The sequence below is a fragment of the Sus scrofa genome, chromosome 13, assembly GCF_054392235.1.
Source record: "Sus scrofa isolate SSC_HxYL_T2T_F1_AM1 chromosome 13, Sscrofa_HxYL_maternal_Yorkshire_Landrace_v2.0, whole genome shotgun sequence".
Taxonomy (NCBI): domain Eukaryota; kingdom Metazoa; phylum Chordata; class Mammalia; order Artiodactyla; family Suidae; genus Sus; species Sus scrofa.
This window is the reverse complement of record NC_139395.1, coordinates 138510325-138532427: the sequence shown is the minus strand read 5'-3', so window position 1 is coordinate 138532427 and position 22103 is coordinate 138510325. Positions and strand designations below refer to the sequence as shown.

The 22103-nt window shown below is 37.3% G+C and overlaps 1 protein-coding gene and 1 long non-coding RNA gene across 7 annotated transcripts; one reads left to right on the top strand and one right to left on the bottom strand.

Annotated features, from left to right (window-relative positions):
• Window positions 1-105: 105 nt before the first annotated feature.
• TRA2B (transformer 2 beta homolog) lies at window positions 106-20702 on the top strand. 6 transcript variants are annotated; one of them, XM_021068632.2, is made up of 10 exons: window positions 106-292; window positions 6219-6494; window positions 11480-11613; window positions 12674-12836; window positions 13822-14010; window positions 16487-16602; window positions 16896-16979; window positions 18101-18160; window positions 18881-18954; window positions 19693-20702. In XM_021068632.2, exons 4-10 carry the CDS (start codon window positions 12804-12806, stop codon window positions 19701-19703), a joined length of 567 nt encoding a protein of 188 aa, XP_020924291.1. In that variant the 5' UTR covers window positions 106-292; window positions 6219-6494; window positions 11480-11613; window positions 12674-12803; the 3' UTR covers window positions 19704-20702. The 6 variants fall into 6 exon arrangements, with proteins under 6 accessions (XP_020924291.1, XP_084843342.1, XP_084843341.1 ...); XM_084987216.1 differs by having other exon boundaries at window positions 7132-11613; XM_084987215.1 differs by having other exon boundaries at window positions 6219-6617.
• On the bottom strand, window positions 11067-14953 carry LOC146397648 (uncharacterized). The gene is made up of 2 exons (XR_014824498.1): window positions 13185-14953; window positions 11067-13124 (listed from the first exon to the last, which is right to left on the bottom strand). It is a non-coding gene; the product is annotated as an uncharacterized LOC146397648 (long non-coding RNA).
• Window positions 20703-22103: the final 1401 nt, after the last annotated feature.

The window sequence follows — 22103 nt, the reverse complement described above, 5'->3', positions numbered from 1 at the left end:
GCTGTAAAGGGAAAGTCGAGCGCAGAGGGGCGTGGCCAAGAAAGCGCGCCTTCTGGGAGGGGGTGGGGCCGGGTTAAAGAGCGCCGCGTCACGTCCGGAAGACTTAGAGCCCGTGCGGAGGCGGTGCGGAGCGTTTCGGTCCTCAGCGGCTGGGGAACCACTGCGTGGTGTGAGGCTGCGGCGGAGCCTCTAAGAAGGCGCGAGAGGGTGGCAGCTTCGCTTGAAGCACGTCGAGCGACGACAGCAGCCAGGAGTCATGAGCGACAGCGGCGAGCAGAACTACGGCGAGCGGGTACGTAGCAGTGGTGAAGGGGGCGGCTGCGTGGTCCCAGCTTCTTGCATCTTTTCCAGGCCCGTCGGCCTCGGGCCGGGTGATGGGGGAGCGATTTCGGTTCCGAAAACTGAGACCAGGAGAGAGGGGAGTCAGGGTTTGAAAAGCCCTCCTAGGTAGTGTCTTAACCGTGAGGGAGACTGCCGGCATGTTTAGGTGGCTTGGTACCCGAAACGGCGGTTTTTTCCGTTATGAGGTGGTGGTGGGGGGGATTAAAAATGGCCGCTGCGTCCCCTCGGTGGTGGGGGAGGGGAGCAGTATCTCGTTTCGCCGTTGGTCTCCTGCGAAGCCTCGCCGCAGCCATCTTGGGCTGGCGGGCCGGGCGCGCTGCCAGAAGCACAAAATGGCGGAGGAGCCGCGCGTCAACGCGGGCCCGACCGGCGGAGGGGCCCACACCTCACAGGGTCGCGGGGGCTTCGGGAGGGAAAGAAGCGACGTTCTGTGGGGTCTTTCGCTCGTTAGGGTAAGACAAGGTCGAATTCTGAGCCCCGAATGTATGAAATTCTAGAGTGTTCTTGGGGCCTCTTTTCAGGTGGGGGAACTAGGAGAAGTCCTGGGCCCGTTAGTTTGAGGAGATTACGCGCGGGCTTTGTGTTCGGCCTAAATGGAGTGTTTTTCTTTGATGTCGAAGAGGGTCTCAAACCCTAGATCGTTGCGGTGTCCAAGTAGACCACAAGGTCGCTGATATTTTCTTGTTTTATAGAGGTTTCCCCCCCCCCCCCACGGGATGGTGGAGAAATTGGCGGGTAACAATTTATGGCGCCGTTGTTTCCTTTGTTTTGAGGCATTCTTGTTATGTGAACTACAGCTTGTTTTGGTGCGCTTTTAAGTTTTCACTTAAAAATGTAGAGTTCCCTGAGGGTTGGATCAAGTGCAGAAATAAGACAGTTCCTGGGCTTAAAAAGCATGATGTAAAGCTTGGTTTTGGGTCCTTGAGTACAAATGTGTAAAGATGTAAGACTTGGCAGAATCTTGCCTACTTGGAGCTTGAGATTTGCTGGAAGGGTAATGAACACCATAGAACTTGATTTTTTTTTTTTTTTTTAAAACCTTGATGGGATTAGGTTAGATGTTACGTAATTTTCCGGTAAAATCTATTCAAATATCTGGTAAATTATTCAAAAATCTTCCACAAAGGAATGAAAAAGATTTTAGGTGGTTCATTAGAAGGGTATTGTTGGGGAAAAAAAAAACTTATTTTAGCTCTTAGAATCTTAGTGGATTTACCGTGTAACTTCTGGATTCAAATCTGATTAATTTGGCTTGAACTAATCAGGCCCCATCTTTAGCTATGCAGATGAATTTTGGCTTTATATATTTTTCCCCAAGACGTTTGATTTTTCACTGTCATCAGTGTTTGTCTGATTATTTAAGCTTTTTTGTAGAGAGAAAGCTTGGATCCAGTTCACAAGTTGTTGAAGCTGTGGCTTATGGTTTCTGCCAGTTGGGAATACTATCGAAATTAGGCGTCTGGACTGAAAAGGAAATGCTTTTTTAGTCTTTAGCTATTAAAACAATGGGTATTTTTGTTTTGAGAATACAAAATGACTAGCCTCTAATGACTGATTAGAGGAGCTCTCAGGTGAATAAACCTAAGTTGCTTGTGAAGATGAAAAAATTCCTGAATGGAAAGTTAGTGCATTTTACTTAAGGGAGGGAACCAATTACAGGAATTAGGTCCTTGGTTTGAGACCGCTCGAGAGACGTAGTCCTCACGCACTAAACAAGTTTTTGAGTTGGTATGTTCTTTGTTAGGAGAAAAAATTTACGTTCTAGTGTCTCACAATTCTGTTACCTAGAATGGCAACTTACTAAATTCTTATGAAAAGAGTGTTATGAAATAACTTAAAGTTACTGTCAGAAATTGATATTTTGTCTTAAATAAGTTTTGACTTTCTGGAAGAGATTTCTGAACTTTGAAGTTGTGGAACACTTCCATGTTTTGTTTGGCATTTGTTTTGTCTGTAAATTGCTTTCCAGTTGGTGTATTGAAATCTGAAGTGGTCAGAATAGACCTAAAACAAACGGTTGGGACTCCCAAAGAATGCTTGGCAAAACCAAAATCTCAGTGGAACCAATTTAAATATAATGCCATAAAAAATACTAGGTAGAATAGTCAAGTTTGCTTGGCTAAAAACCTCTTTTGAAAGGGCCTTAAAACAGTGGGAATAAAAGTTGCATTCAGGGTAATAATCTTGGACACGACCTGCTGTGAATAGCTTCCCTGGATCTTCAAAAATTACTTTGATTCTACTCTAAGCTTTCAACATTACAAATTGTTAGTGTAAATCACCAATACTTAAACAGTTTAATCAATTAGTCACCGACAAAACTTTCAAGCCTAAATCATGCGCCCTCCCCCAGCTCTAGAAATGTCTTGTGTCCTCACCCACCCCCAAACCAACCCGGAGGAGGGGTGCAAGCAATAATTATCCTGTTTGTTCATAAGTAAGCATATTTACTTATTGAGTAAATATTGACACTTAGAGATGGGGTTCTTTGTGTTCCCTTGTCAATATTCATTTACAAATTGAAGTTTCTTCCAGGACATTTTTTGCAAAGAAACTTGACTAGCACCTTTGGGAAAAAGAGGTACTCTTAACAGATATGTCATGTCACAATTTGGGAGAATAAGAACATGATAAAGAGTCAGTAGCCAAGTTTAGAGGTGCATGGTAATGGTGAGGTTTGTGATAAATCTTTAAAGGCCCCTTTATGGTCACAATGTTAAGAGTATGGTGAGGTTTGTATGTTTGGTATTGATCGTGGTATAATGTTTTACCCTCCTAAATTGTAGTTTCTTCAGCTTCTGCAAATGGGTCTTTACCTAGAGAAACCAGATAAACTATTGTATGGACCAGATCATTTAATTTCTGTCATGTTAATCAATATTGCAATAAATATTCTGATAGAATAGTGCCTATTTTTGTAGGATGTGTTTACAATATGGGTATATTATCTTTAGTCTTACTCTCTGTAGAGATGAATAGCATCTGGATATCATCCCATCAAACTGTCTTTCAGATTCTGCAGTTTTTCTCTTCTTCTGCTTAATCTTTTTGGTTGTCTTTGAATTCTGTTTTTAGCCCCTGACTCTAAATCCTAATTTTCAAAACAAACATCTCAATCTATTTCTTTCTAAAGAATTGTAGCCATTGCACCACGTTCCTTTAATAGAGGATTGAATTAATCACTGGGTGGGAGGAAATCCGTTCACCACCTTGTTTTATTCAGGGTGAGTCTTGTTAGGCACAAGTCTCTTGAAACCAGGTTGAAGGATATTTTTCTTGGTTTTAACTAAGAATGCTTTAACATTATGAGTATGGTGTGGAACTGGAAGGTGGCATTTTCAAACAGATTACAAGGTAAGTACTACCAGTTTTGTCCAAAGATTGAACAGGAACTCAGGTGATGAGAATGGATAAGTGAAGTTCGCCTTGTATAGCCTTTTCCCTTTGTTTATCCCCAATAAAACCCAAAGCCTGAGTGATAAATATTAATACTTTCATAGTTCACATTTTGCCCAAGAGAAGGACAGTGCTACAGCTGTGTGTACCTTTTGAGCCTTAGCATTGTGTGTTACGTTGTACAGTTTCTTACAATTAATCTTATTTTCTTACAAGGTATAGTTATGAGGTGGTGATTGATTTTTGGGAATTGTAAGTGCTTTACCCACTTGAGTCTTGGGAGGTGTGGGTTACATACATAGAGTGAGATGTTGTCACTTAGTCTTGTTATGAAGCTGGGGTAGGGAGAATTGTTCATTATAGCGAATTTGAGTTTTCAAATTCCCAAAATCTTTGCTTTGAATTGGGTTTTGGAGGTTCTAGTCTGATTTTTATCAACAAGATTGCTGAATTTGACAACATGGATGTGGACCCCTTTTTTTGCATTTGCACTGATTTTTGTGCTTAGATAATTAGGTTAAAAAGTGGTATTTCAAAAAAAGTAAAATATGCTTGCACTTTAGCTATAAATTCAGTCTGCTGTTAAAGCCTTGACTTAAGAGTTGATTTAGGCATGTTGGGTGACAGTTTTTCCGTAAAATATCTGTCTTAGAGGATTTTCCAATCCAACCAGCCTTCTGGTAGGTTTCAGATTAGAAAAAAATAAAATAGTGCTTATGTTGCTAAGAGCATTAATCTTTATAGTAGAATCATTGAGGGGTTTTTTGGCCCCCTCCCGGTTTTTAAAATATTACCTTGTCAGTCAATCTAATGAGTTTGCATATGTTTTCAATGTTACATAAACTCCAGTTGTAACCCCTAGAATCATTTTTTTTAAATTGTTTTGGTGATGCAACAAATTTCTGCTTTATTCTGAGTAGGACCTCTTATTAACCACATGTGTATAAATTGGGCCAGTCTTCTGGTTTTATGAAGTAGCCCCTTGAACTTAGCTGAGTTTAAATGAACCTAAAATTTACATTATTTAGCAGTGTATTTTGTTCTTTAGATATAAAAGAAGAAAGTTGGGAAGAGGTAATGAAATAACAGCAGGAAGGCATTCATTTTGAAAAGCTGTGATATCTAGAGTTATGGCCTCTATTCCAGTATCTTTTGCGTCTAAGCCCTGTGTCTGTATTTAAATTTTAGGAGGCCTTAGAGGAAACCTGCTTGGGCATTCTGATTCCACGATTACGTTTGTGTTGCCAGTATACAGTTCCCATTACATTTTAGTGATGGATATTAAAGGAAAGCCAATTAATGTGACTCCCTTAAAAAGCTTTTTAAACTTTTTCCTGGATTAAATAAATAGTAACTTTGAAAAACTACACTGAAAACTATGCTTGCCCTCTTAGAAAAGACATTGTAGCCATACACGGTTGTCTTTGTGATCAGATAGTCTTTCTTCTTTTTTAAAAGAAGTTTTATTTTCTGAAAAAAATAAACTAGGAGAGGAAATTGTTGACAGTGAAATGAAAGGTCACGAGGTGAACAGGAAAACTTGAGGGTAGTATTTTGTTTAAGGTGTTCAATAGACACTATTATACTTTATTGATCTCTTAAGGGATATTGAGTCTTTAATAATTTCAGCACGTCAGCTATAATTTTCTCCCAATATTGCCACCTTTAAAAATAGGATTGCTCCTTTGGACTTGGAAAGATTTTAATACTTTATTCATGGTGGGGGATGTTACCAAAAAGTTCTTTGAAAACACCACTGTTGGATTCAAGTTTGTTCTGTTTCCTTCATAGCTACTTGCATGTAGTTGTTGGTTGACTTCATTTGGTCTTTTTATGATTTTAGTTCTAAATTTAGTAAGTTGGGCCATTCATGATATAAAGTCTCACTAGAGCAGTTTTCTAGGGGTGGGTTGAACACTATAGTCCATATTATCAGATTTCCTTGATAATCATTTTTCTACAGAGCTACTTAATGTAGTACAAAAATGTGTGACGTTGAATACATTTTTCTTGACCGTATCTAGACAAGTCACAATTTGTAAGCTTCTTCAACCCTGAGCCTTGTCATCATTGTGCAAATGAATTGTCCATGCTTTCCTTTCTTGCACTTTTGTGTTAATGTGTCACTTTTTGACTAGAGATGTGCTTTTGACACTTAACATACTTTCTATTGAATACCATAAGTGTGAAATGTAATTATAGTTCTTAAAATGTTAGATGAACAGTAAATGTTCAGTCGTGCACTTCACATTCAGTTTAAGCATGATAAACATACTTGGCGTAGACAAATGAGATTGATTACTATATATATTTTATAGAACCAACAGGAAACTAGTTTCAGGTTTTTTTTTGAGCTGCGTATTCTAGCTTTTCTAGAAATCCAAAACAACAAAAGGGATTTTTTTTCTAGTTTCAGTTTTGGCACTGGATTTTATCCTGGAGTTTTAAAATATTCTTCATCCTGTTCTTTTTCTATTAAGGTTAATGTTGAAGAAGGAAAATGCGGAAGTCGTCATTTGACAAGTTTTATAAATGAGTATTTGAAGCTCAGGAATAAGTGAAGCTGAAATTTGAAAAAATAAAAGAAAGAATGCATGCTAATTATCAGACCAGAAGTCCCACTTGTAGAATATTGAGCAATTTGTGTGAAGTGGGGAAGATGAAAGAAGTCAGAATTTGAAACGGAAGAATGAAGAAAAGAAATAAAAATGAAGTTAAGATAAGAAGTAATCTGGAATCAGAAAGCACTACGCTAAGTAATTACTAGTCTGTTTATGTGTCCCTGTATATTTTTGCTAAACATGCATGCATTATTTGTTTAATAGAAGAAAATATATACAGGGTAAAGAAGTGCCTTCCAGGGGAAACGTTTAAATTAGGTAATTCTAATTTAACTTCTTAGTCAAATGATTGAAATGCAACCTTAAAAAACAACCCTTGTAGTCAAATAGGCAGGAATGAGCGCTCCAGTTGGGTAACAGCTGGCTTCATGTTGTCTCCTAGATTTTTCATCTCTCTGACTTTGCTGGCCCTGGGACATGAGTTGAGTACTTGCAGAGTTGGAATTGGTGGTCTTGTGCCACCCCCCCCCCCCCTTGAATTCTTAAAATGCGTTGACCCCTATCCTTCAGTACAGAGCAGTGTATAGTAGAATGTTTTCTTAAGTTTTTCAAAGTTTTCTTAAGGAAGGTCACCAGGATGGTTACAGAACCAAACCCCCAAAATCCAAGCAAAGCATTGAACAGGATACTTCCTTTTAGCATTTATGAAAATAGTTTCTTTCTAGATAGCAATAGTGGAAAGCTATGACCATTTAGGTCCTAACTTTAAGATGCATGTATGCTAAATTCACAAGATAATTCTTAATTCTTTTCTGTTTAATGCTCATTTCAGCTGAATGACTGGGGTTCCTGCTAAAAAAAAAATTATGGGGCTTCCCATAGAATGAGGTGGGTCACACGAGTGAACAGGATGTTTAAACTCAAGAGTGGCAATAATAGTAGAAACTTTATTCTCTTTTCTCATTTTCTGCTGTTAACATTTAGCTGTTAAAATGAGAAGTAGTTTTTTTCTGGTTCCCCACTCTCACCACTTACTGGGAAAATAGAATCCAAAGTTCTGTCATTCTCCCTTCTATGTGTGTTGTTTTAGCTGAATAGAGGAGTCAAATGATTGGTACAATGTTGGTAACTTTCACTTGAATGGGAGTACATGTGTCAAAATAAATACCTGGTAGTAACCAACCAAGAGATGTCTCCTGCCCTTTTGGTAAAGTCAAGTCACTTCTTCTCCCTGAAATGAAGATAACCTAAAAGACTTTCTGAGAGTAGTCAGAACTTAGAGCTCTTGCGAAAAGTGGCTAAATGACATTCTAGAAAGATCCATTTTCTGAGACTTTAGGACCTATTGTTAGTGCTGCGTTGGTGCTTTTTATAGTAGTAATTCTGTGTCCTACAAGCAGAAGAAAATTACTCCCACGTTATAGGTGTTAGTTTTAAGAATTTGCTTTGCCCTGATTATCGCTTTGTAAAATTTGCCATGTACAGACTAATTTAATCATTAAATTGAAACTCTTAATTTTGTATTCCAAATTACTTACAACTTAGGCAGAGAGCTGTGGCAAAGGTGACGTGAGTAGATGTCATGTTTTTATTCAGTTCCATGGATTCCTTTAAGGTCCTAGGGATTCAAAAAGAGAAAAGACCTATTAGCCCTGTAAGGGAAAGGAGCTTGGAATTCGAATATATGGCCCAAGCTGGAGAGCTTATTTTATCTTAGTTTACTTTGTTTTATTTTATGTAGAGCAAAAAACAAAATTTGATGCTAGGTGGACCATCTCATCTATTCAGGTTTTGTTCCTCCCTTTTTACCCTCTGCCTGGGGAGTAAGGGGGAGTCAGGCCTCATTTCCTAGGGCAAGCATAAGGTACAAGCCCACAGGAGGGATGATTAACGCCAAGGGGCAAATGGGGCAGAGAGAGTGACAGAAAACAAGGTTCTGAGAACGTGACTTTACCAAGAAAAATAGGATGTGTAAGAAGTTTCTCAAGTTGATTAAATCAGTGAGATTTGAAGCATCGTGAACATGTATGGTATTTTTAAGAAATGTAGGTGTCCAACTCCAGGCCTAAAGTAAGCTCTAGTTAGGGAATCTCTATTTTTTCTGCAACTGGTTTTTAAAATAATACATGAGAAACTTAGCGATTTGGATGGTTGTTCCCACTTCTGTCATCCCTTTCAAAGTTTTTCTAAGATATATCCCTTTCTCAGAATAGGGAAATACAGGTTGATATTTTGTTGGAAGGCTGAGTTTATTTTTTCCGTGTTGTGTTCCCTATTCTTTTGGCTATATATGACCAAGATCCAATCTATAAGAACTTGATTTCCTTGAGCAGTGTTCAGGAAATTTTTGTTTTTAATGTTATTCATGCAGACTTTTAAGTTCATGATCCTTTTCCTTGAGGTATTGATGTTCAGAGTAGTGCTTCTTTTGGTAGGGCTTTAATGTGTTGAAAGTATATTTTGTCAGCCCTGAAAGTGGACTTGGAATTTTCCTGTTGTGTATGGGTTTTCACAGCTGGTTTTTACAGATTTGACCAAGGCTTAAAGTTAATTTTATGCTTTTAGATTTGGTTAATGATTTTAGATTTGTCATTTCTTCTAGACAGATGAAAATATCCTCACATGTATTTCCAAACCAGCTAATGGCCGACATACCTATTAAAAGGGTTTTAACTTTAATGGTCCCTGACGAGAAAGGTAGGAGGGAGAGGCGATGTTTCTGTGTTAGCCTAACAAGTGTCAGTAGAGAAGGAAAAAAATCTTAGCATTAGTATTTCCCCTGTTCCTGGTCTAAGAAATGATTGCTTACAAAATGCATCTGCATATAGCCAATTAGTTTTAGAGGCTGGGTGGAAAGTCTTAGGATAATTTTGCAAATACTGTACCTTTGACCCTTGCTCTGCTAGAATTTCAATGGGGAACTTCATTAAGATTTATTCTTAGGCTTAGAAGTACTTTCTTTTCCCTCTTGGTGGACAGATGGGTAAAGCATCTCAGGTTGGAATAAGGCTTTTCTGTTTAATAAATCAAAAGAATCTTGACTTTTCTACTCTCCCTTTTCAGATCCCTAGACTAACTGGTAACTACAGTTAATTTATTGGTAATCTTACAACTCTTACTGTGAGGCACCCATATTCTCTGCCTGCCAGAGCAAATTGTTTTCTTTGGTTTCCATTAAAGGTTATAATTATTCCATGAAATAATCTTTCTAGCATTGGAATAAACAAAGGCATTCAGTTTAGTAAATAATTTTTGGGTCTTTGTTTCTGCCTTCTTTCTCTTCTAGATGAGCATTTTGCCTGTTGAATTGATGGCAGAAACTCCACCCCCATTTTTGAGAATTTCTTTTCTGAGGATAAGGAAGAGATGACTTGTGCTTTTAAATATGTCAGCATTCAGAATATTTGCCAGAGAAAACCAAGGGACTGTTAGTTGGGGGTCCCCAAAGCCATTGTACATCTTTTAGCCATTCCATGATGATACAAGCAGCTATTATCTCTAGTAATTAAGAGTGCCATCTTTTTAGTAATTCATGGCGGGAATGGGGGGAGGCTCATTTCATATCACTTTATACCATGTTTTGCAATGACTTTGAAATCTTACTGTAAAGTTTATAGGGTTGTTTGGGATATGGAGACCAGAACTCAGTTTGGCCCACAGAATTGTTCGTCCCTGTTCTAAACTTGAGGCTTTAATTTGTCTCTTTTGTGTTGCATGTAAATTTTATCCCTGAGCATCTTAGGAAGGATCTTCCAAATTTTCTGCACTATGCTGTAAAGTCACAGAACATACCCTAAAATGTTTTGGGCTGTGATTTTAAAATAATTTCATATTTTCTATCCTTTCAAGAATGGCCAGAATAATTATTCTGAAGGTCTACAGACCTTATGCAGCTTCAACATTGATTCTTATTAGTGGCTTATTATAATGTTGATTCTTTTTTGAGTTTGGCCATTTCTGTTCTATCTTGAGCAGGAAGATTCACTGGACTTCACACCTTTTAATTTGCCTATAATGGCTAACCTGCTTGATGATACCTTGGTTATATATCACACTGAGTGGATTCTCTTGTCTTTTCCACTGTTTCTATTTTGGTGCCCTGGCAGAACATTTCCTTGGGTCTAGTTCTTACTATATAATAGTGTTTACTTTTCCCAGTAATTAGGTGATTATGTACCTTTGGTTCATTGATGAACTACCTATTCTATTTACCTATTTCTTTGCTAGTGTCTTTTAGAGGTCTTTTTTGTCCTGCCTACCTACCAGCTAGTATCAGTCTTGATAGGGTAAGCTTAGAGTGTACAGTGTATACCTAGATTTTGGTTTTTAACCTATATAATTCCTGGATATTTTCCCTTAGATTAGGAGCCCCTGATCTAAACCAATTCGATTTGACTATGTCCTTTATGTAACTTTACTAACTGCTTATTATCAGTTCTCCATCAGTTGGCTGTGACTCATCTCCACATAGCTGAGGAAGCTGTAGCTCTCTGGTACCCTCTTAAATTCTTACCTCTGCGGTTTACTGCCCTTCTGTTGTAACTCCATCTAGTTGCTTTGAGATTCTTAAGGCCTTCCTACCATGGTTAGATGGACAGGTCTAAGATTTATTGTCCTTCAAACTGGTCTGGCTTTCCACTAGGTTTCTGCCTTTCTCTCTGCGACTTGAAACAGATATTATCCTTGTCTTTTCCCCCCCCACTCAACAGTAAATAAAACTTGAAGTGTTGAGGTCTTATGGACAAAAAACAAGCATTTTACAGTAAGTTTTATGAATTTCATAGGGTTTTTTTATTGATGTCAACTTGATTGAAATAGTTATAAGGTATAGGTGTCATAGTTATTAAGGTTCTTTCTCACCCTAGTCTTACTATGGAGTAACTTTCCCAAAACATTCCTTGGGCAGTTCCCTTAACTGCTTGGCTTTGGCACCCATTTCTGAAGAGTGGGGTCAGTTAACTCTTATCCCTGCTCCAAAAATGTGGAAGTTCAAGTTAATTGGCTTGTGTCAGTTGGAGCAACGTAACCATTATACAAGGTATATTCAGTTCCTGCCCTTACCTATGTTTTCTTATCTTGGAAGGGGATTGCTTTCCCTCACCATTTATCTTACCACAGCTTATTTGTTTTTAAAATTGCCCAGAAAGTATACAAATTAAACTTTTGACATCTACGTGTAGGAATCCCGTTCTGCTTCCAGAAGTGGAAGTGCTCATGGATCTGGGAAATCTGCAAGGCATACCCCTGCAAGGTCTCGCTCCAAGGAAGATTCCAGGCGTTCCAGATCAAAGTCCAGGTCCAGATCTGAATCTAGGTAAGAAAGACTGTCTTGGGGTTTTCTTGTTACTCTTAGCTTTGAAATTGGTGCGTGCTTTTGTAAACTAGGAAGATAGAGAGGGTTAGCTCATTTGTTGGCTTATTTAATATTGGTACTAGAAACGAACTTAAGTGATAAGTTCTGGGAGACAGAAGACTTAAGTGGTTAAGAGCCTGGGCTTTTGCCGTTAGGGTTCAAATCTTACCTCTGTTTTTTCTGGCTTGGGAGATTAACCTTTTTCAGTCTTAGCTTTCTTATCTATAAAAGGCAAGTTAGTTAATAGTACCAATTCTTCAGAATTGTTGTGTGAGGATTCACTGGGTTTAAGTGAACTGCTTATTAGTGTGGCAAATAGACTGCAGAACATTGGCTTTTAGTAACTGCAATTCTTGATAAATAGGTATAGTCTAATATGACAAACGTACGTATAAAACAAAACACCTTAACAGAGTGCACTTTTTTAAAAATGTTGGTCAAGAGTAGGCCATATGTCCTGGTTTGCCCAGGTCAGCCCCAGTTTATGCCAATTGTCAGGCATAATTAATAGCACCCCCCCTTCTCTCTTACAGTGTATCCTCCCTGGTTTAGATGATAGTTTATATGTTCACTGTAGTTGAGAGCAACTGGTTGATTTTTAAACGCTACCGGACAAAACTACTGTGAATGGTGATTTTTATCTTAAGTGAGTGGTGGGCATATATGCAAGAGGCAGAAAAATAAGTAGAGGGTGGTATTCTGAAGGGGAAAGATGGGAACAAATAAGGCTAGTATGAAATGTTGCTTGTTTTAGAAGTTTCGGAAGATTTTGAGTATGTTAAATTTAATGTTTTTAAAGAAATATTGAAAGAGAGCTTTAGTTAATAATGGTTTGGGAACTCTTCTAGCAGAATTGAAATGACTAGATACAGAAGAAAAGCATCGACCTCACTTCATTGGCACCATGTTAGTATATGCCTGGATTGTGTTCCGCCTCTTGAGTTCTAGAGTGTTAAAAGAATTGAAAGCCATATCTTACTGTCAGCTATTTAGTCATAACCTTGAAGCCTTTGTCTTTCAGGTCTAGATCCAGAAGAAGTTCTCGAAGGCATTATACAAGGTCACGATCTCGGTCCCGCTCCCATAGAAGATCCCGTAGCAGATCTTACAGTAGAGATTATCGAAGACGGCATAGCCACAGTCACTCTCCCATGTCGACTCGAAGGCGTCATGTTGGGAATCGGGTAAGATGAGAAATAGGTTTTTGAAGCAGTTATAATGTATAATAATACATTCCCCTTTCTTTGTGCTTTGTTTTACTTGATGTTAGAACTGCTATTATTTGATAGTGGAGCTTTAGCACGAGTTACCTGTAGAGATTTTTTTTTAGTGCTTTGAGATTATCTCTTAAATAGTATCTCCCACTTAATGGTATCCATTTGCGTTATCAGTCACTTTGAAGCAAAATGATTTCACATTGGTGTGAGTGACTAAACCCAGCAAAAAAAAAAAAACCCCACTGTGCATTATTGCTACGGTTTTAATAGTACACTGTTATATAACATATCTATATGTTCCATACTAATGTTAACTCAAATTTTCTGGGTTTAAAGTAATTTTTTATAGAATGCTCTCCTGACTTACCCATTTAATTTTAGGCGTGTTTCTTCCAGGTATTAAGGCTTTTGATGTTTCTGTAGAACTAAAAGAGAGCTGAACGTGTTCTATAACTTTTTGACAATTTAGAGCCTCCCATTGAATGAGTAGTATGTCTTAATTTAAAGTTTTAATGGTTTACCCTTTTCCCCCCTGGCTTATAAAGTGTCAGCACTATTTTGATTATCCTCAAGTGTGCATGTTCTGAGTGTATGGACATTTTCTTTGATTAAAGCCCTAGAAGGGGAATCCTTTGGGCAAATTGTCCTAATTGCCAAAAAAAAAATTCAGGTTACCTGTCACTAGTATGAGCTGCCATGTGCCTGTATCCCTGCCAAAGCCCCCCACCCCCCAATTCTAAGTTGGAATTAATCTTTTTGCAGTTTTTCTTGCCCAATTCTAAATGTGCTTGTAGTGCTTCTATAACATAATTTTAAAATAGAATCTGCTTTACTTATTATCCACTTTTAGTGTTAGTGATATTTTTGGCTAATAGGTGTATGATCTCTTTAAAAAAAAAACAAAACTTTGATTTATAATGTGTCATGTTTACATTTATTTTACTATTTGCAGGCAAATCCTGATCCCAACTGTTGTCTTGGAGTATTTGGATTGAGCTTGTACACTACAGAAAGAGATCTAAGAGAAGTGTTCTCTAAATATGGCCCAATTGCTGATGTGTCTATCGTATATGACCAGCAGTCTAGACGTTCAAGAGGATTTGCCTTTGTATACTTTGAAAATGTAGATGATGCCAAGGAAGTAAGTAAAAGTTTTATACCCTGAAAAAAAAAAAGCCAGTCCTTTTTTTAACTCCCAAATACTTGGGTAAGGACTTTTTCTTCTCAGGGCATATCTATGGCATATGGAAGGAAGTTCCCAGGTTCAGGGGGTCAGTTGGAGCTGCAGCTGTCGGCCACAGCAACAGGGGATCCAAGCCACATCTACAACCTAAATCATATAGCTCACAGCAGTAAGAACTCCCAAACAATTTTTGCTTTTAGTAACTGTAGCTTGAGCTAAAAGAAATGTATCCTTTGGGGAACAGATACTGAAGTTAATAATTTAGACTTTAAAAAAGGAGTTCCTGTTGTAGCTCAGTGGTAACAAACCTGACTAGTATCCATGAGAATATGGGTTCAAACGCTGGCCTCGCTCAGTTGGTTAAAGATCTGGCGTTGCTATGAGCTGTGGTATAGGTTGCACATACAGCTCAGATCCCACGTGGCTGTGGTGTAGGTTGGCAGCTGTATCTCTGATTCAACCTCTAGTCTGGGAACTTCCACCATATGCTGCAGGTGTGGCCCTAAAAAGGAAAAGGGAAAAAAATACTTTCAAGGAGTTCTCTGGTGTCCTTGCAGATTAAGGATCCAGTGTTGTCATTGCTGTGGCATAGATTCCATCTCTGGCCTGGAAACTACCACATACTATAGGCATTGCAAAAAGAAAAGAAGGAAGGAGAGAAAAATATTTTTTTTTTTAATTTTCAAATATAACAGGATAACAGAAAAGTGTAACAATTGGTTCTATATTCTGGTTCCGTTCCCTCCATCATATTGAGGTAAATCCCAACAGAGTCGCCTGTTTCCAGATGTGATATGAGTCTAGATAGAGATATTTCTAAAATATAAGAATACTAATACTCTCATTTGGAACACAATTCAGTATTTACATTGAGTTGCTTTCTAAAATGGAGAAAAACTTTAAAAAGTGATAAAGCTGTAACCCTGGAGAAAGAAACTGGTTTTGAATGTATACTGGCAATTGTGTTTATATTTAAGTGTTAACTTAAAGCAAAACGTGGGTAAAATTTTTTAGTATGTAGGCTAAAGTGAAAATGCAGTATGTGAATCTAAAACATCAGTTAGGAAATTTGGACTTGGTTAAGGATGTGTTAGCTAAAGTCATTTCCAAGGATAGTATAAGGAAGAGAAAAGCTTGTGAAATTTAATGACAAGCTATCTGAGGTCAGTGTTAAGGAATTGAGCTCTCAGTAAAATTATACATAGTATATATAAAATTCTCATGTAATTTTTATGAAGATTATACTTAGTTTTGAAAACTATAAACCAGTTTTAATAAGCTGATCTACTAAAGAAAGAATTGAAAGCCAAATGCAAGTAATTGTACTTTAAGAGATTTTTGAAGGGATGTTTAAGATGTTATTTAACTTCATTTTGCTGATTATTGATGCCAAAAGATATAAGTAGGAATTGCCCAAGGTTACTAACAGTATAGCCTTCCTGGTTTCCCTAAATTTTTTGGTTACAGGACCACAGTTAGCTTTCTGAAAGATAGCATATTTTATATCTGAAATCAGTAGTGTCAGAAACTCTTTTGAGACTTAAAGTAGAAAATTACAATTATATGTTTTTTTATTTATTTACTTTGTCTTTTGTCTTTTTAGGGCCACACCTACAGCATATGGAAGTTCCCAGGCTTGGGGTCCAATTGTAGCTGGCCTTCACCATAGCCACAGCAATGAGAGATCCAATCCGTGTCTGCAGCCTGTACCACAGCTCATGGCTATGCAGTGAGCCACAGTGGGAACTCCTAGAAATTGAAGTTATGTTTAGGTGGTGGGTGTCTTAGATTATGAACAAACTGCTAAGTCTTTGGTTTGGTATATTTTTTCTGTACATACTGTTTCATTGAGTGTATGTTCTCTAGATGAAGGAACTATATATAATTGAAGCTTTCTTCACACAGCCTTTTGCTTCCATAGCAGGGATCCATAAGCTTGTGTGAAGGATTAGACAGTAAATATTTTTTACTTTGAGCCATAAGCTCTGAATGACAACTTTGCAACTTTGCTCTTGTAATGTTGTAAAAGCAGCCATATGCAAAATGCAAATTAATTAGTGGTGCTGTGTTTCAGTAAAAGCATTTATGGTCACTGAATTTTGAATTTCATGTAATTTCATTTGTGATGAAATATGTTGATTTCCCTCACCTCCCCAGTGATTTAACTTCTTTGCTTCTTTAGCCAACTATGTACTGCTTTAAAGCTATAAGCACTATCAAATCTATAGTTATTCATGGGTTGTAAATTGGCCTTTGTGGCTTTTTGGATAAACTATTTGGGCTAGTGTTTACAAATACTTAATATGAAAAAAAATTTACTAATAAGCTGTCAACCATAATTCTCTGGCCTAACTGGAATGTCCAGTTGGTCCTTATTTTGGATACTTTGTGGATTTGTCCAGAGTATATATAACAATTTTCTTATTTTTTGAAGGCGAAAGAACGTGCCAATGGAATGGAGCTTGATGGACGTAGGATCAGAGTTGATTTCTCTATAACAAAAAGACCACATACCCCAACACCAGGAATTTACATGGGGAGACCTACCTAGTAAGTTTCTTTTCAGGGTTGTTAACACTGACAGTTCAGTTTGTTCACTTCCTCTGAGAACTATATGTAGGGGGAGGGAGGTCTTTGTCATTTCAAACTGGCTAAAGCTATATTCAGTGGAAACATTTTGTTGGTGCCACAAATTTTGATTGACACCATTGAATAGATCACATCCCTGTTTATCATAAAAATTGGCATATATTTGGCTTAGCTGGGGAATTGTTTCTCTGATCAGATCATTTTTCCCATTCTGGAAACTTAAAATCAAGTTCGTATAACCTTATTATTCATAGTGGCAGCTCGCGCCGTCGGGATTACTATGACAGAGGATATGATCGAGGCTATGATGATCGGGACTACTATAGTAGATCATATAGGTAAGTTAACTAATATGAAATTTAAGTTGCCAAGTAATTGAACAAATCATGTCCTGAATCAATTGTGTAATTTAAAGCAGCATTAATAATGAAGTTTTAGCCTTTGATAAAATCGTTAGCTTTAATACTAAAGATCCAGAGGTTGAACAGGATTTTATTTTTAATTTATAAAGTGAACTTTGTAAGCTGTATTTTGAAAGTCATTAGTTAAAAAGAAATTTTTTGGTATCTAAGGTAACATGCACTGGAGGGCAGGGTAAAGTGATTCTTGGAAGAGTCCAAAGTAGTAATTATTTAATGACAATTTCTTATAAATGGTAAGAGGTTTAATTTATTATTACCAAAAATATTGATACATTTTCCAGAGGTTAATAGGGAAATGTTCGTGATGCTAAATAAGAATACTAGTAAAAATGAAGTAAAGATCTCCTTTATTTTAGCAGCAGGTAAACTTGCTTTGCTTGTCAAAATGTAAACTGTAAAAAATACCACAATTAGCCTCATTTCTTATGGTATTGAGATGTGGGTGTCCCTTTTTTTGGGAGCACACTATTTGGTAATGTTAAAAGAAGTTGATAATCCTTACATTTATCACTAACAAAAAGAAACTTTCTTTAAAATGGCACTTTTGGAGTTTCTGTTGGGGCTTAGCAGACTAAAAAGTCTGTGAGGATATGGGTTCCATCCCTGGCTTCACTCAGTGGACAGTGGATTAGCTCTGGCATAGTCTGCACGTTGCAGATGTGGCTTTCTTATATTTAGCGTTGCCGTGGCTGTGGTATAGGTCAGCAGCTGCAGCTCCACGTCCACCCCTAGCCTGTGAACTTGCATGTGCTGTACGCAGCCATTTTTTTAAAAATGGCATTTCTGTACTAAGTGACACTTGAGGGATTGGTTTGTGGAGGCTGTAAAGATCATGATCTTAGATTTTAATTCATTTTAATTCACTGTTTATTTTTGATGATATTCATTCTAACCACCAGGGAGCGCTCTATGCCAGTTTGTGAAAGGGTGGCAAAAGCAGCTCTTTATCGCTTAAAGGAAACTAGCTTTCACTAGATTTATATGAATTATATATTTTCAAAAACTTACAGTGAATGTATGTTTTTCTCTCTTCACAGAGGAGGAGGTGGAGGAGGAGGAGGATGGAGAGCTGCTCAGGACAGGGATCAGATATACAGGTATGCAAGGAAACTAAAATCTGTACAATAGTAAAATGACTCACATAAAGACATTTTCGGATATTTTGGTAAATTATAAGTGGCATTGCCCCAAATTGGATTTGGTGAAGCTCATGAAAATACTGTAACTGAAGCCAAGATGACAGTGTGTGGCTTAATTTGTGTATTTACAGAAATTAATTGAACTTAAACTGATTATTCAGTGATACCACTTTGTACATTAACATGAGAGATGGTAGTACAATCTTAAGAATCCATAAGATTCTTTATTCCTTATTTTGGTCTTTATATTCCTTATAGTTTTGTTAGCTTTTTATAAGCATCTCATAATAAATGAATATTGAAATTAATCTTTATTACACAAAACTAAATCACTTTTGAAGCAACTGTGAATGAAATTGGGATTTTTAGAGGGTATGGTTAAAATTAGTAAAAGTTTTTCCTTTAACATTGTACTTAACCAGAATTTAAAATGGGTTAATTAGCAGATTATCTGTGGATCAAAGCAAGAAATACTCAACCTCTGATAGTTTGGTTATGTTTGGTACTGGGCCTGATAGTTTGCTTCATTCTCAGGACTAAAACAGAACTTGAAATCCCATGACTAATGCACTGTTTTTTAAAGGTTAGTGAGGGCCTTAGTTTGGAAACTGATAGATCATAGGAATCTTCATGCAGTTTATCTGTGGAGTCTTAGATGGTCTTATCATTTGTTTACAGAAGACGGTCACCTTCTCCTTACTATAGTCGTGGAGGTTACAGATCACGTTCCAGATCTCGATCATACTCACCTCGTAAGTTTTTATATTGATATGATTACATGTTGTAATAGCTTGGCTTGTTCTGACTTATCAAACCATCAGAGATAATGGTTGATTCAAGTAGTTTTATCTATATTATATTCCTTTCCAGTTTTTTTGTAGGGTTCAAATAAGTGCACAATATATTAAAACAACCCTTGGAATCTTACTCTTGCTGCTAATTAAAATTGTATATTTAGGGAGTTCCCATTGTGGCTCAGTGGGTTATGAACACGACCAGTTTTTTTTTTATGAGGACAGCCTTGCTAAGGATCAGGTGTTGCTGTGAGCTGCAGTGTAGGTCACAGGTACGGCTCAGATCCCACATGGCTGTGGTGTAGGCCGGCAGCTATAGCTGCAATTTAACCCCTATCCTGGGAACTTCTGTATGCCACATGTGTGAACCTTAAAAGCAAAAATAAAATGATGTTTTTGGATAAAATAGGAAATTATTTAGGAGTCCCCTTGTCATTTTTGTATAGCTTGAAAACACTTGAGTGACTTATTCTCAGGTTGGGATATGTATACTCCCAGTTATTTGTTTAACATTGTTCTCTTAGTGTAACCCTTGTGTGAAGTTCTTCCTTTATCTTCTTGGGAGAGAATCTGGCACTTTGGAATTTCCTATATCTAAAATTCTCAACATTAAGTATATATATATATATATATATATATACCCTTGATGATGAGTTCTCCTAAGGATTGAAGCACATTTTTTTGTTTTCTTTCTAGGTCGTTATTAAGCATGAAGTTGAAGACTTTCTGAAACCTGCCCTAGAGTTGGGATATTGTTTGTGGACAATATTTTTTATTGTCTCCTGTTTAAAAAGTGAACAGTGCCTAGTGAAGTTAGGTGACTTTTACACCTTTTATGATGACTACTTTTGGTGGAGTTGAAATGCTGTTTTCATTCTGCATTTGTGTAGTTCGGTGCTTTGTTCAAAGTTAAGTGTTTTCAGAAAAGTATGTTTTGCATGTATTTTTTTACAGTCTAAATTTTGACTGCTGAGAAGTTTCTATTGTACAAAACTTCATTTAAAAGGTTTTTCTACTGAATCCAGGGTATTCTGAAGATCGAAGCCTGTGTGTAAAATGCTACCAAATGGCAAAAAGCAACAATAAAGTTTCGTTTTTACTTTTCTTTCTAACATATCAGTGCTTAGCAGAACTGTTCAGATTAGGTCGTCAGTAGTAAATTCAAGACAAAAAAATGCCCGTTTTCCTCCAGTCCATGAAACATACCATATACTCAATATACCTGCAATTAAGTGTTAAAATTATGCTCTGTAACTCTCTACTGCTAGTATTAGAACTAAAGATCTCTCAATACAGCAAATGCTTAATACTTATATAAATGTGGATTTGTCGGCCTTTATGTAATCTGTACTATATATAGCAGGGAATAAGATAAGAGTTATACAATGTATGCCTTTAAAAGGCTATTTCTTAAAGCTGTTACAAGGGGATAATGGTATTTCAACTAAGTTATCAGCAAGTGACAATACATTCCACCATAAATGTACTCTTGTTCTTCTAGCTTTTAGACTATATGGAAAGACTGGGTGCTTCAGAGCTTGAGAAAAGAGAAGGGAACACTACACCTGTGTTGTGTATGAACTGAAGACTTTGCCTGTTCATTTTTTAAATATTATTTTCAGGTCCTTTGCTTACCAAAGGAGGCCCTATTTCACTCAAATGTTTTGAGAACTGTGTTTAAATAAACTCAAGTGAAAAAAGAAAAAGACTGGTACAACTCAGTTTATAAAGAAAATTTTGTTTTAGCCTTGCTACATATAATTAGTTATCTTAGTTTCTAGACCCTCATGCAGTATTCATTGTACTGAGATGTAACTCTTTTAAATAGATAAATTGTTCCTGGGAAATACATTTAAGTGAATAACCAGGAGTTCTCTTGTGGCACAGCTGCTTAAGGATCCAGCCCTCACTACAGAGACTTGGGTCACCACTGTGTTCAGTCCCTGGCCAAGGAACTTTTACATGCTGTTGGCATGGCAAAAAAATGAAGTAAAAAGCTAGGTGTTGGGTGGGGATGGTGTTATATTAAAATTAGTCTGAGCATTTATCCTGAAGGTGCCTGAAATTAGGTTCTTTTCGTGGCCAGTTCTAGAGAAATTGCTATATAGACAGGTAATTACAGTTTGTTAGCCTATTGATCTTTGTATTATTTAGATATATAGTATGTCCCAGGTACTTTGTAAAGCACTTACCATATATTAATACGTTTAGTCTGTAGCAATCATAATGATTTAGTAGTTTACCTCAGGTGAGACAGCTATTAAAATACCAATGCCGGAGTTCCTGTTGTGGCTTAGTGGTGACAAACCTGACTAGTATCCATGAGGATGTGGGTTCAATCCCTGGCCTCACTTAGTGGGTTAAGGAATATAAATAATAAATACCAATGCTAAGATTTGCACTTGTCCAGTCTCAGTCTATAGTCTGTATGTAATCTTAATCAGTGTCATTCTACCTCTTAATTTGGGTAACCAGATAATTAGAAATGTTGGTAATGGACTGTAGGCATTATTTGCTGGCCTTAATTTGCCAAACTTACTGGACAGAGGAACTTAGGTTGATGGGAGCTGAAGAGTGATGAGACTTCTGCAAGTATTTTAGTGTGCTATGATGGTGGTCTTCTGGTTCTGTGAAAGAAGTCTCCTGAAAAACTAGCCTCAAGGGAACCAGGATTTTGCTTACAACTGTAGGCATGAAGATTACTGAAAGAAACCAAATACAAAGTTGGTACAGAAGGTTTCTAAATTAAAATAGTTAAATTAGTAATCAAACTAGGGTCTTAGGCACATTTCAAGATCCTTTAACCTGCTTTGTCACAGCAGGCACTCCCTGTATGTGACTGCTTTTACATTCTAAATAGTGGTGTTATGACAATATGACCCACAAAACCAAAAATAATTGCTGACATTTTCCAGGAAAAGCTTGCTGATACCCCGTCTGTCCACAGGTACATACCACAGTTAAAATCCTGAGTTTATAGATGGCTCTCTACCCAGTATGCTCAGGGACAGGTTGTTAAATGTCACTCAGTGACTCTGATGGATAACATCTTATCAATGAGAACTAAGCAGGTGTCTTGGTCTGATAATTTGAGTTCATAGGTGTCT

Bases quoted from the DNA above. Each gene is read 5' to 3' on its own strand.
- TRA2B (NM_001077221.1), top strand. From the start codon at position 257: ATGAGCGACAGCGGCGAGCAGAACTACGGCGAGCGG. The intron at 12,837-13,821 runs GTAAGATGAGAA...TACTATTTGCAG, and splicing joins GGCGTCATGTTGGGAATCGG to GCAAATCCTGATCCCAACTG. The intron at 14,011-16,486 runs GTAAGTAAAAGT...TATTTTTTGAAG, and splicing joins ATGTAGATGATGCCAAGGAA to GCGAAAGAACGTGCCAATGG.